This window comes from Lepisma saccharinum, assembly GCF_977018435.1.
Source record: "Lepisma saccharinum chromosome 15 unlocalized genomic scaffold, izLepSacc3.1 SUPER_15_unloc_1, whole genome shotgun sequence".
NCBI classification, from domain to species: Eukaryota; Metazoa; Arthropoda; class Insecta; order Zygentoma; family Lepismatidae; genus Lepisma; species Lepisma saccharinum.
The window spans coordinates 195,162-210,292 of NW_028142892.1; the positions used below are offsets into that span (position 1 = coordinate 195,162).

General features: G+C 36.3%; 1 protein-coding gene across 1 annotated transcript in view; it reads right to left on the bottom strand.

Annotated features, from left to right (window-relative positions):
• Positions 1 to 244: 244 nt before the first annotated feature.
• The window catches only part of ALiX (programmed cell death 6-interacting protein-like protein AliX), a 162,409-nt gene continuing 147,522 nt past the window's right edge, over positions 245 to 15,131 (bottom strand). Inside the window, exons 15-16 of the mRNA XM_083115790.1 lie at positions 9,338 to 9,580; positions 245 to 908 (exon numbers count right to left, since the gene is read on the bottom strand). Of these exons, the coding sequence (XP_082971916.1) occupies positions 820 to 908; positions 9,338 to 9,580 (332 nt within the window). The 3' untranslated portion in view covers positions 245 to 819. The remainder of the gene's footprint in view (positions 909 to 9,337; positions 9,581 to 15,131) is intronic.

Here is a 15,131-nt window from a genome sequence, read left to right on the forward strand (position 1 = left end):
TGCAGAATCAGTAACGGGAGACATATTGAGCACTTGCAATGTAGTCTAAGGAGTCCTAACACAACTTTTTGAGTTTTTCTATATTACTGTAAAATTTCATGGCAATATGTCAAATATTATAGATACAGCAAACTCATGAAACCACTCCAATCATTTGTAATAACCCTGTACTTTACTTAGAGTTTAAAAAAAGCGACTATTGTTAGTGGAAGGAAATAACAAATTTGATATAAAGCATAAAGAAATATTATATTTATTTATTGTTTATATATATTTATACATGATACACAATAGAAAATAAATCTCCAGAGAAATGCATGTGACACACATCACGTGCTGTTAACAGAAAACACAGATCATAGGCACTGTCATGACAATTCTTGTAGATTCTTATGATCATGTATGAATCAAATGTAATATTATATACATGTAAAAAGCATTGTTAATAATATATTTCAGTATTCACTTACATATTTGCCAAACTTTTTGATATAGTGCTTTTGCATAAACAACTCATCTAGAAATCAAGAGATTTGTAAAGAAAAAATTGCAGTCTTTTTTTAAACCTGCAACAAAGAAACAAATGGCGTTTTTCATTACCAAAATTTCAAATTAAAATAATATTTTTTTTTACACACTATACTAAAACCAATTCCTGTGTTTATAATTACAGGACAAGGTCCAAAAATTTGCCCACGTGTAAAAATTATCCTATACAATAATGGCATCATTAGTTTCTTTGTTGAGCACGGCAACAATTCACTTCAACGAAGACTGGTGTCCAGGTTTTATTCTGGGCAACCCCTCGTGCGTCGATTCTTACCAACCCTGGTTTGGTGGTTGCTGCTGCTGTGGGTAAGGGTATGGGTAGCCTGGGGGTGCCTGGGGGTAGGGGTATGGGTAAGCTCCTGAAATGATAAACCATATGTTACAATAAGATTTATGATCAACTATAATTGTATCAAGTTATTTTTTTCTTGTATGTACGCATTGCTTGCATTGTCTTCTTATGCTTGTAAAAACCGTAAACTACAGGAAAATAATTGTATAAGTTAGTTTGTGATTCACAATACAGATACATGGCAGTTATGTGCTTGTGTGGGAGGAGTCCGGTGTATGTGGTGGGCCAATCAGGTGGCATCTCTCCGTTTATGCTCCCAGTTGACCATCGCTAACCAGGCTGGGATCCTTTTCCCGTGGAGTGATATAGCCACAGTTGGAGGGATATAGTCTGCCACCTACCACAACAAGTAGCTAAGCTAATTGCTGACATTCACGATGAAATTTGAGAGACAGACTGACAGGACAGGATGGACAGACAGACAAGACAGGACAGGACAGACAGACACACACTTGCTTTCTGGATCACGATCATTAAGTCACGGGGGCAGTCTATTAAGTACTGCGGAGTGGATTTAAGATCGCCAAGTCTCTCCCACGGACAACTTTAATGGAAGATTGGGATAAATAAAGACCCGGGCAATGCGAGGTAACCAGCTACTTTATTATACACTCACATGTTCCTTACAGTGCTTCATCCCTAATGGCATGTCTCCATGAAAAACAAGATATGCATAGCCCTTCCTTCACAATACATTATATATTTTTTAGGGCTGAGCCGATACCACATTGAACCAATCTCACTGATTCCAACTGATAGCAATACCGATGCTTCAGATTGTAAAAATTAAAGCTGTTCAAAATATAGATTAATATTAGTGTTTAAATATTACTCTCTAATTATTATATGCATCAATTTATCAGGATTTATGCTTTAAATACAGTAAAACCTCCTTAATCCGGACCCCCAATAAGCCGGACTTTGCTCAAAAAAAAATGCAAGGTTTTAAATGTGGCTAGAAGTCAACAAGAGAACTTCCCAAAGAAAAGGCAGTCAACCACTGATGAAATTCTGTTTCCCGCAGGCTTTGTACTGTACTGTATATTTGGGCCTATGCCCTTTAAATACACCATAATAAACGGAGTTTTAATGCACTTTCTACTGTTCTTTTAGGTTATTTCAGTTAATCTAGACTTTCGTTAAACCGGTGAACTTATCCCCCCCACCCCATTAGTCGAGATTAACATGGTTTTACTGTATTTGAGAATTACATCGTAATATTAAATTACATATTACAAAATTCAGTTTTTTCACACAAAACTGGTGCAAAATAAAAGGTAACTTCAAATTTTGCATAACTTTCAGGATAATTACTCTTCACAAGTGTTTCATGGCATTTTTTCAGAGTTCGTGGAGGACCAAAATGCTGGAAAAGTATCCGTAGGTATTGGTAAATAAATTCCGACCGATACCAATATCACTGGTGTCGGTCAATATCGACATATCAGCATTCGTATCAGTTCAGCCCTAATATTTTTCCATAACAAAATAAGTTCTTGATCATAACACCATGCATGTCCTTTATTTGTGATTCTGCAAGTAACGTGCAATACTCTCATCAAGAATTACTTGCATTCCAAATGAAAGTTCATAAATTTGAATCTGATGGTGCAGAACAGTGCGTGAATGCAATCAAATGAAGAGAGGAAAAATCACTGTCGCTCCAGTATATCTGACCACACGTGACCAGTGTTTCTTTCAGGCACCTATTCGGGGGTGCTGCACCCCCGGAGGGAATCTACCCCCCTCCCCCCAGACAAAATTGTACAACAAAACCAAAGTATAAAACTTTTCTGCTACCATCGGACCGCATTACTTTGTGTGTCAAATATTTTTGCCTCTATATTTCCTTCTGTAAATCACAACACCCACACTTGTCCAATCTTACAGAAGAAGCAGAATAAAACTGGCAACCGCACTAGCCTTATCTCCTCTCTTGCTGGATATCAGAAATGAAAGTTTCATTATTACCTGAAATGTGTTGAATGAAATCCTCAGTGCACTTTCTATCCTCAGCAATGCTTTGCAAAAGAAGGATTTGAGTCTGGCCAAAATCATCCCTATAATTACTTCAACCAAATTGCATTTGCAGGATATTGCAAATTAGTGTGAAAAATCAACAGTGATCTGCAAAAAAGTATTCGGACCGAACTGAAGAATATCGGATCTGAAGCGCACCTGGTTGCTGATGAAGATGCTAGGAAAACTTTCTGTGGGACGAAGGAATACGAAAACAGGTTCAACGATCAATCTATTGATACCATGAGATTTGCAAGTCAATTTGAAACCTTTCAGTCAGTAGTAGTTTTACAAGACACGAAAGTCAAAATGTTTTGTGCTAATTTCCCCATGCTTAAGGTGGAAGGTGTTTTTGCTGACCTTAAGTCATACAAATTTTTTGTCAAGTCGATGCTTGATAATGGAATATATACAGGTGACAATCCATTTTTGAAAATCTTTGAATCTGACATGCGATATTGCGAGTTGAAAAAACTGTGTGAAGTCCTTCTAACCATTCCCGTAATGACAGCCGGCGTAGAAAGGTCTTTCAGTGCTATGCATAGGATAGTAACTAGGACAAGAAGTAGAATCTACCAGGAACTTTGATGCATTGCATGATAAGCATTGAGGGACCTAAGATTCCAACTGATGATTTTCTGGAGAAACAGTAAATTCATTTGCCACGAAGAAAGGTCGCAGGATAAGATTGCTGTAAATTCTTCATGCCATCTTAAGACTTGCATGATGTGTTCTGTTGAGTTTAATAATTGTAATATTTTTCCTGTTTTAATATTGTGGAATTTGTTCTGGATGATAAAATGTAAAAGTAGGTGATGTTTTGTAATTTACTATTTACTATTGTAATGCCAATTGCACACGATAATATTTGTAAATGTTAGACAACAGACTAATAATAATAATAAAAAAAGGGAGACAATAAAAATGAAAAATCTCTTGTCTTTCCACATTCAATTACTAAGTACACTTAGGTCACCACATCCTACTTTATTGTTGTTACTGTACGTCATTTCCCATGTGTAACGCTCAGCGTCAAGTTCATTGACGATCCCCGAGCAACCACTGGTAATTCTCAATGTTAAACTCTCATATGTTGTATTTCACAGATGAGATTCACAATGCCCTCCCGGTTCTCTGGAATGCCCCTCCGGAGCAAATTTTCTGAAAGAAACACTGCACGTGAAGTTTCATCTAGGGCTGAGTTGATCAGTTAGTTATATAAGAATTTTAAAGTATCAATTTAAATCTAATCACTGATGTGACCAGTGGCGCAACAATGGGGGGGGGGCATGAGTTCTAGGGAGGGAGGGCAAACACAGACGGCCAAGTGTACCTGCAGGGAGCAATTACCGCCCACAACTTCAAATTTTATGCAAATGAAAATACTTTTCGTAAAAGTTCAGAACAGTAGCTAGGGAACGGCAGGAGACGAACCTGAGCGCCGAACGATCTAAATGAAAAAAAGGTGTAAAATTGATTGATTGATTTGTTTTTTTAAAGTATGCACAGAAAGGCTACTTGATACTGGGCCTATAGCTTAAAGTGGGTTCCGAACCGTAACGTTCCTCCACCGGGTATCGAACCCGGGACCCCTTAATCACACCACTACACCATCGGGGAGACACAAAAGTTGGAAATGATATAATGCCATGGCGTTCCGTGAAATTATTTGCATCCTATTAAATTAATACCTATTGATTTCAGCCTGCGATAAGTTGGATCCAAAAATGTTCTTGCTCGCTTCGCTCGCAATTTATGTTTGTTGCTGTAATGCATTGTAAATCACCAGACAGAGAAATAAGACTTGTCCTAATTTGTTTTAAATGCATGAACAATTGCTTTGAGGAAAGGGAGCGGGCACATTTGAGAGACAATGTATGTGATTTTTGCTGTTGGTTTATTGTGAGATTGATGTATTGGTTGTGTAATGTATTTAAATAATATATGCTGTATATAATATTTGTTAAAGAAACTTTGAATACGTACACAATTTAGTGTACATGTTGCATATATGTGAAACATATATCGTGCATGAAAGTTATGTTAATGTAAAAAATAATTATATTTGGAATGCATTTCTCAAGCATTTTCTGTCTTTCAAAAATAGTTTATGTGCTTGTTTTCCGTTATTAATGTGAAATTGAACGTGTTAAAAAAATAATTCAAATAGTTTGTTCGAGCACAAATGCTTTAGCACAAACTTCTACCCCCTTCTTGCATAATATAAGAAGGATAATAACATCTTTGATACTACCACTACTAATAGTACTAATAATGTTGGTCCTGGGTTCGAATCCTGGCTTGGGCATGGATATTTGTGAGTATCCATTCATCATTTTCATCATGCCATTTTTGCAAATTAGCCAAAAGTGGCACAAGAAGCAAAGTAAAATAAAGCAAGTCAATAATAATAATAATAATAATGTTATAATAACATTATTATTATTATTATTATTATTATTGGTACGTTTATCCTGGTACTTGCCCTCCCCCAGACAAAAATTCGTGGTTGCGCCTCTGGATGTGATGGAAACTCAACAAACAGGCCACAAATGGTTGCAATACTACTAAAATCTTATAAACTTATTAAACTATGGCTAAACAATCCTGTGGCTTGCAACATCCACCTTATTCCCAGATCTGGCCCAGAGTGACTAGTACCCGTTTCCTAAACTAAAGGAAGAACTGCGTGGTAAGAAATTTCATAATGTTCCTGATGTCACTGTGGAGGGGTGGTTACAGGAGCTAGACAGAACATTATATTCTAATGTAAATTGCAGTGTTAGAAAAATGATGACGTTAAGTGCCTGGCACTCGGGAGCAGACAATGTCGAAAAGTGATGGAAGAAATTTACCGATACCACTACTGGAAGTGGGTCAGGGCATGAACTTATTGTATGCCCCTCATATGTACTTGAAATGTTAGACACTAATGTTGAATTAACCTCCACTTCTTGGCAAAAAATAACATTGACAAATATGTATCTTAATCTTTGCGAACTTCTATATTTATGGGATTCATAGTACTAGGTCATGCTCTAATTTAACATGTGAAGAAATTTCATGTTAAATTCATGCAGAATTCCTGGCCAATAGACATCCTGAATTTGTATTAGTTTGATTGATAGATTGATTTGGTATTCAAGTCCACTTTATGCACAGTAAGGCTAATCAGGACTGGACCTACAGTTTAAAGTGGGATCCAAACCAATATGTGCCTCCACCAGGTATCAAACCTGGGACCCCTTGATTACAAGGCAACAATGCTACCACTAGTCTCAACTCAGCCCTAGTACGACCTTTTCCTCTCACACATACTGCTTTACTTAAAAAATTAAATATGTGTGTAGTGAGTCAATGAATCATTAGGTTGCATTTTTGAATGATTTGAGGCAAATTAAAATAGAAACATATACAAATTAGTCACATTCACAATATCAAAAATCAAAAAAGCATACAAGAACATGCTGCTATGTATTTACAGTCCATTGACCCCCCTTAGAAATTGGCATTGTTTATTTCAATTAAAAAATAAACAGAAAGCTTGTTATTGTTATTCTTAATAGTGGAAATAAAGTTCAGTTAGTTATTTCTTCAAACAGAATAACTAAGTAAAAATGCCTAAATTCGAAGGGAGTAAAAAAAAACAGTGTAAAAAGCCATTACCAATTTACGTTTCAATCTTCTGCCATTAAAACCAAATAATAAAGGGTTTCATGCTTTTCATAATTCCAAAAATTATAGAGTTATGCAAGACGTAACACAACATAAACACTATGGCAAAAATTTCGTCCCAACTTTTAATGTGTTTTTTGTTAAATATTAACAACAAAATAGAAAAACTATGCATCTCAGTAAACTAAATCTAGATAAAACAAGCAACTGTGATACCCTCATTTGTAGAAAAGTCTCCTCAAGGATACAACAATAATAGTTATTATTTCATAAAATAATCATAAGCACAATAATAATTATTATTTCATAAAATAATCATAAGCACAATAATAATTATTACTGTTACTATTTTTGAATAGTCGAGAATTATCGATTGCCTGCCCCCTCACACTCACACAAATTTCTTTTTTATTAATGCAGTAAAATTAATTGGAAATACATAAATAATACTAACTGATGACGGCTTGTGAATATAAAATGTGAAACTAAAATCAAAAGACTTAAGTGTTATCTAATTAAGAATATGCAAAGATGCAAAGAGAATTCCATCAGTCTGAAGACACGAACAACATTTTCGCAAAATATCACTGCTATTCTCTACTATTTGTATTTCATAATTCAACTAGAAATGCATATTTTCAACACGTACAAAAACAGGTTATATGAATTATGAATATTCACTAAGAATAACAAAATGTAAAGCATGTATTTCAAGAATTAGTGAAATTTCAATATATGCTGGTATTTTATAATCTGATAATTGCTACAAGAAACAATGTGATTTTTTTACAGGTTAAAATACATTTTAGTAATGAGAGTTGAAAGTTGTCATTGATAACAATTCAAAACTGTCTAAACTCAACTACAGGACCTTCCAGAGCAGCTTTTTCATTGGATGAGCCATGGCCAGCGCATCTACTCCCATCGCCATCGTTTTCTGAATTTTGAGACCGAAGACGGCTTCTTCTTTTCAAATTTCAAATAGCACCCGAATTGTCCTCATGATGCTGTGTCAATGCCAAAATTTTAGGGACTCCCAGTGGGAATTGAACTCAGGACCACTTGCACCAAAGGTGAGAGTGCTAACCATTTGGCAACACAGGAACCCTCAAAACTATCTACCCCCTTATATTCCAACTATTGTTACTCAGAACCAGCAGCGGCTCTTGTAATTGTTGTGTTTTTAGGGAAAAGATGAACCGGATTAGTGAGGATAAACATCTTGGCCAGTGGCGCAACCTCATGGAGGGGGTGGGCATTGCGGAAGTTTTTATTTTGATTTCTTGATCACGTTGGCACTACCCATCATAGTTGCCGCTACTGCTCAGAACTATTGTCAACATGTGTAAAACAAATTAAGTAGCAAATATCAGCAAATGGACAACAAGTATATAGTGAAAAGTCACCATTTCAAGAAATACATGTTTATTACATAACAAATACAATTTTATTGTATTGATTGATTGAAATGTTGTTTTAAGTCCACTTTATGCACAGAAAGGCTAATTGAAACTGGACCTACAGTTTAAAGCGGGATCCAAACCATTATGTTCTTCCACAGGGTATCGAACCTGGGAGCCCTTGATTACAAGGCAACAACGTTACCACTATGCCATCGGGGAGGCATCTTTAGTGCATTGAAATGCAAGTACAATAAGCAATGCATGCCATTAACAAGAATGTACAACAATGCTGGTACACACCTTAACCCCATAATGATACACCCAGCCAATTTTGAAATATATTTTGTGATCACTTCCTATGAGTGTCCGAGTCTCGGTATGTTTCCAGTGAACCATTCAGTGTTTTGGGACCTTGAATTGGCTGTTGAGTTAGTTCCCTACTTCCACTTGCAGGGCTGTAGCAACACTGCCCGGGTAAATTTCAACCAGTGCATGCTCATACCTTTCAACATATGCTTTCTTTCTCATTTCTATCAATTGTGTGATTCATAAGAGTAGATTAACCAATGAAGGCATTACCATTAACATGCTTTAAAACAGTTCGGACTTAAGTAAATTTTCTTCTGGGGTATCTTTAACCCAGCATGCGTCTTTACAGAGAACACTCTTTTTACCAACTTGTTTTGCATCTTTTCTCAACTTTAGCTTTGCGTAACGAGATAAAAATATTAGAACTTAATAAAATTAGATTCATCAATGCCTTAAAACAATGAAAATTTGGGCTCAAGAAGTAATTTCTATAAGACGTAAGCGAGTTACTAAAGATATATCCGCGAAACTTACTTGTAAATGTTCTATTAATTTTGGTGGCCTCTGCCACCATCCACTTATCGAGTTTCCGAGTGGATGGTGGCAGAGGCCACCGAAATTAATAGAACATTTACAAGTAAGTTTCGCGGATATATCTTTAGTAACTTGCTTCCGTCTTCTATTATCAACCGCGTTGTTTATTCCCCTCAACATGAAAGTAATTTCTCTTCTGGGTATCTTTTACCCAGCAAGCACCCTTATGTCCTAGTGGAGAGCATGCATCCTGCCAGGTTAAACACTCATTCTCACACACACGTTCACGCTCTTACTCATTTATAGCCAAACTGTCTTAGTGAAGTTATTCTCCAGGGCATACTGTGGAAGCAAAAGCATTTTGTCATGCAATCACCTGTACAAGAAGCTACAACCTTACCAATCTAAAACCAAACACTCGCATAAGCCAAAGTATTAAAAGAAAAAAATCCATTCCATCAATACATGCTAACCAATAGAGAAGAGCATGCCCTACCTTGCTGGCCGTAGTTGGCTGCTGCTTGTGCATAAGGATTGTAGCCGGATGGCAGCTGAGGTGGAATATAAGCTGGATACGGTGAAGCGGCTTGTGGTGCATATGGCATAGGCATACCTTGGGGGTACGTAGGGTAAGGCAGTGTTCCAGTCATAGGTTGCCCTGGTGTTGCCGAGGTGGTTGAGGCTGCCGATGCAGTCATGGCAGGTGGGGGTGGCCTCGGAGGGGGTTGTCTTGCACCTCCTGCAATGGTACAAATTTATGAATAAGTAAGTCATACAGCCATAGCCGTAGCTAGAACTTTATATTTGGGTGTGCACAAAGAAAAAAAAATAAGGTCTTGTACCTTTTTAATAGCATATTTTGCAACACAATCACTTGGCTCTTTAACTGCACTGATGTTTGTAAAGGAATATAAATTCACTAAATGACAGTGTTGGAAATTTCTTAATATATGTAGTAGAAAAAAAATCAAATTGCATAGAAATTACACACACACAAAATGTTCATAAATGTTACAAACAAATACATCAAAATACACGTCATCTATAACGAGAGACGTCTGTCAAAAGGTACAATGTTCTTAAACTCATCAATAACTTCATTTACATCAATAGACGAAGCTTTTTCCTGTTCCACAAATAGCAAGAGCAGGGCTTCCAATCTATCCTGCTTCTGAGTTGCTCTTAATTTAGTTTTAACTTGGGTAAGCTTGGAGAAAGCTCTCTCACACGTGCAGCTTGTGACAGGTATAGAAGAAAAGCACTGTAGTACAGAGTAGAATGCAGTAAATATCTTCTTTCTCCAATGACATCAAAAAATCGAAAATCTATAGACACTAGTTTCATCAGAGATAATGCACAAGTTTGTACCAAGTAATGATATTTTCAACTTCTTACAAACTGCCGTTCTTATTGAAATATCTGTATTTAATTCTCTTTGATAAAGCAGTCCATTAGGGTGTGCCTAGGCACATCCGGCACACCCCGTAGCTATGCCTATGCATACAGCATGTCGTCGTACAACACTGGCTAACTTTCGGTGTGTGTTGAGGGCATCAGAGGATGGTGTTGAATGGGCCCATTGACCGCCTGGATATTGTCTTTGTTCATTTCAAGTTGTTTTTTTTTTTTTAACAGAATTAAAGTTCATTTAGTTAGTATTTTAACAGAATACCCTCAGTAAAAATTTCAGTACATCAAAAATAATTGAATAAAAAATACAGGCACCAGGTTGTGTTTTCATATTCTACCATTTAATCAACAAAATAAACTGTTCGAATTTTCAAAATTCCAAAAATTAGGTGAAGAATCACACAACATCAGTGGCAGATTCAGAAGTTGCAGTTGGGAGGGGCGAATTTCAGTCAGGTACTTCACCTCACCGAGAATCAATTTTAACCTACACTTGCACTGTTTTATGTAGAAGAAGCTAACTTCCAGGCAGATTATCGTTTTGCAAAAATAGATGTCCAGGGCTGGAATATATGGTTATCGTAATTCTATCCATTGGCACGGTGAACTGTTACAAAGTGAAGGTTTCAATTTCAATTTTCCTTTATGAAAGGGCGACGTTCAGCCTGCATCTGTTCTACCACCTAACCCCAATGGATACATACACACCTAAATAGATTCATACATACTAAAAGTTTGTACAATAATAAAAAAAAACAAAGAAGAAAGAAAGAAACAATGAAGACACAAAAAGAAAAATTCAAAATTGGGAACAAAGGCTCATCTACACACTAAAAAAAATAGAAAATAAAAAAAATGAAAACAAATACACAAATGATACACAAATTAATTGAAACAATTGTGCTTGGTGTGATATAGTTAAATCTAATACAAATTAATATTATGTAAAAACATATAAATGTTCTTAATATACGAGAAAGGACAAACTATCGTCAAGGGTTGGCAACATGTAAGGGGGAAAGTAAACAAGCAAAATGAAAATGAAAATACCAGGGGCGTATGCTGGTTTTAACGAGCGGTTAATCTCCGACCCTTGATTCATCCACCCACTCCTGAAGTCTCCCTGCAAATTTACCTCAGCATCCATACAGAATTTAAAAATATATGTCTGGAAAATTTTACTTTATTGATACGATCACTATCAATTAATTGTTGTGATTGCAGTTAATCTAATAATAAATGAAGAAAGTATAATAAATAGGGAGCGGAAGTTGATGACCTACAAAATATAGGTATATGACCTATAGAATGTCCTAAAAAATGGGAAAAAATAACGTAAAAAATACAAAAAATGACCATTAAATTTGTTAGTTTCAGGTTACAAATTGAAATGAAAAGGAAATTAAACAAAATGCAATCTTGCTTTCAAAAAAAGGCACCAAATGATACGACATGCACATTCAATTGAAATATGCAACAAGGATTTCTAATGGAAACAACCGAATAATTTTTTCACCGTCTGGCCTGGGTATTTCCAGCCTCTCCTTATCTGGTCTTAAATCTGAGTTTGCACCAGACGGACACCTGGTGGTTTCACCCAACATAACAAAGACTGTCACCAGTTCAGCATTTCTTTTGCTCGTAAGTTGCAATCCTGCAAGAGATATATAGGCCTATGTTCACCTCGGTGAAAAGACTCAAGAATATTACCAAAATGAAAGAAGTGACAAAATATGACAAAACAATACACTAAATATTGCAAAAAATGACTGGAAAATGCCGAAAATCGGGGAAAATGACCGAAAACCTGAAAATTGGCAAAAAAATTCACTTTAAAATTACCTTTTTTGGGTTCTAGATGAAGTGTAATATTGTGTATATTTAATAGGAATCGTGTCCGAGATGTCAGAAAAAAGATGACATTTCATCAACTTTTGCTCCCTAATAATAAACCTATAAAAAACAACCTGTAACATACAATATGAAAACAACGAAGTGAAATAATCCATGTTATTGGATTGATTGAGTTAGGTTATTTTACGTCACTTTTCTGCCACTTTTGGCTAATCGCAATGAGTAATGATATGATGAAATTGATGAAGGGACATTTACAAAGAACGCCCATGCCCAGGCTGGTATTCGAACCCTGTACCTCTGGCATCATGGGAAGCTGTGCCAAGCACTCCGCCATGGAGGTCTGTGTAATTTCTTGAATTTTTAGTTTAAATTTTAATTAACTATCTTTATCTTCAATATTTAAGCTTTACCCTTTCACAAATTCTCTTCAAATAGCAGAGATGAGGAAGACAGAAGCAAATGTAAAATGAGAATTAACATGGAATTGGTTTACATTCACATTTCCCTGCTTCTTGCGCACTTTCAGATATATTTTCGCTACTTCCCTTTTCAGTACGTAATTTGTGTACACAGTATTCCCGTTCCTGATAAATTTCTCTGTCGTAAACAACACAGCTCCTACGATACAAAGGCCATTGGGGAAGAATGGCAGAAGAGGGCGCCAGCCGAGGGAACGGTACAGACTCTGGAGGTGGAGAGTGCGACCGTCGGACTCTCTCCAGAAGGAGGTTACCCTGGCCAAGGAATCACCGCTTCTCAGAAGCAGTGTTTCCTTCCCCCTCTGCCCTCCCTCCCACCAAGTGACTTAAAGGGAGTCGGTGGAATCTCACCCTGCCGTGATTCCACCAGCTGGAGAACGCCTCTCGGACATTAAGCGGCAAACTGTAAAATATTTGCACGCTGGAAGCAAAGAAATGTATGGATCAAAGAATGGTTCGGAAGAATATTGCGAAGAAACAAAAACACAAACTTTTTTAGGAAGTTGGTTCAGAAATGAGAGCTATTATTTGTGAGTGCTGGAAGACAGATATTGTAAGGGAGTCTCGGGTTCGTTCACCTTTTGAGGCATACCGCAGTGATTTGTATCCAAATTTTAACTGTAGGTCCAGTTCTGATAAGCCCTTCATGAGCATAAACTTGGCAGTTTTGTTGGGGCAATCGCCCTCCCCGTGGATCCATGCTTGCACAACATAAACCTTATTAGTAAAATTTTCCTCTAACTTTTACAACCTTTTCTTGAATGAGGTATGCAAAAGTTAATAACAAAATACAATGACTGTGAATTTCAGTACACTAATTTTATGAAATATCAACAAAGGCATGAAATAACAGTTATGCTGGATATTCACTCGTCTGTTAGATCGAGTAGTAGAGCCTCTCTGTTTAAATAATAATAATAATGATAATAATTTTAAATAAACTTAGTAGCTTATAATATTTATTGTATAACAACAATTATATTTTAATTTCTTTATCTATTTTTACTATTGCTGTTGTTACTTCCAACTATTCAAGTTTTACAATTGGCCCGACCCCAAAGACCTCTCTCCCAAAGACTAATCACACTTGTCTGAAGTTATGGGATCACCCTGTATATATTCCAAAAATTGGATTTTTCTTTATACAATTAAGAATACTTATAATTATTTTTTGTACATCTATGGGTTTCTTATCATGCAATTTGATCAACTTAACTGTATTATCGTTATAACAACTTAATTTTCTTTCATATTAAAATGAAAATTTTACTTGACTAAATTATGTTGCTCTTGGCAATGTATATTATCTCATTAGATACCAGCTGTAATGTTGCTTGAGAAATTCAAACTAGGTTAGCCAGGCTCAATCCTTTTATAAGTTCCGTTTGAGGGCAAAATATTGATTAATTTTACATGGAATTGGATGGTTTTTTGCCAGAATGAGAAACTCTTTCCCTCCCCCCCGTTGGGATTCGAACGTGCGACCCCTAGTGTTGCAGCACTGTGTGCTAACCACTCCACCATGGAGGTCGGCAGTCAAACTTTGAGGTGTTGTGTGAAAAGCATCGCAACATGATAGCCAACTGTGGACTTAAGTAAATAAGAATGTAAGTGCCATTTACAAACTTTCAAGGAAAATGAGTTTTATTGAATTTCTTTGATACTATAAAGAGCACATCCTACCATATACAATCATCTAACAAAACTAAACAGGATCATCTGTGGACACTGATTCTGCTGTATGTTCTAGAGCAAGGCATATACCTAGGTACATAATTGTTCATGTAAAAACTCAATGTTCACAAAAAAAATGGCACATCATTTACTTCAAGTTTACAATTATCATCAGCTGTAGCTGCCTGCTACTCAACTCTGGATCTTGGAAATGCCATAAAATACGACCAACCTAGAATCTCCCTTTGCTCCAATGTTGAGTGTTGCTCGAGGCACCCAATATAAAGCTGTGGTGACATTAGGGAGGAGGGGGCAAGGTGGACCAGATCCACATAGAAAAGCAGCTAGGCTTAAGGTTTTTAAAAAATTATTTTGACAATATATAATGGCATCATTATTGATTTCCAAACTTCTAAGAATTATGCTAATCAGTACTGCACTTACAGTTTAAAGTGGTATCTAAACCATTGCGTAATGTACCAAATTTGGGACCTTACTGAGCCATCTATAAGTAATGCTTGACACTAATAAAAACTAAACTATAACTAATCAAATATTAATGAAACTCATCCTTCACTACCCACAAGAGAAGGGTGTTATCCTCCACTGGTTCAAACAATATTCAACTCCTGAAAAGACTGCATTGGAAACTGAGATTGTTGCAGAGAATACAACTAGAGTGTGAACCTTTTGAAATGTCAATTTATACTTTCCTAGGATATCGAATAAATTCATTAAGTTGGCTACTTTCCTTCCATCTTTGTAACGTTGAAGAGTTTTGGGCAAATTTTGCACTTCACCTTTCAGGGAAATGATATCACAGGAATAAAAATCTGAAACAGGTCCCAGTTGTATCATAATTCAACAAAT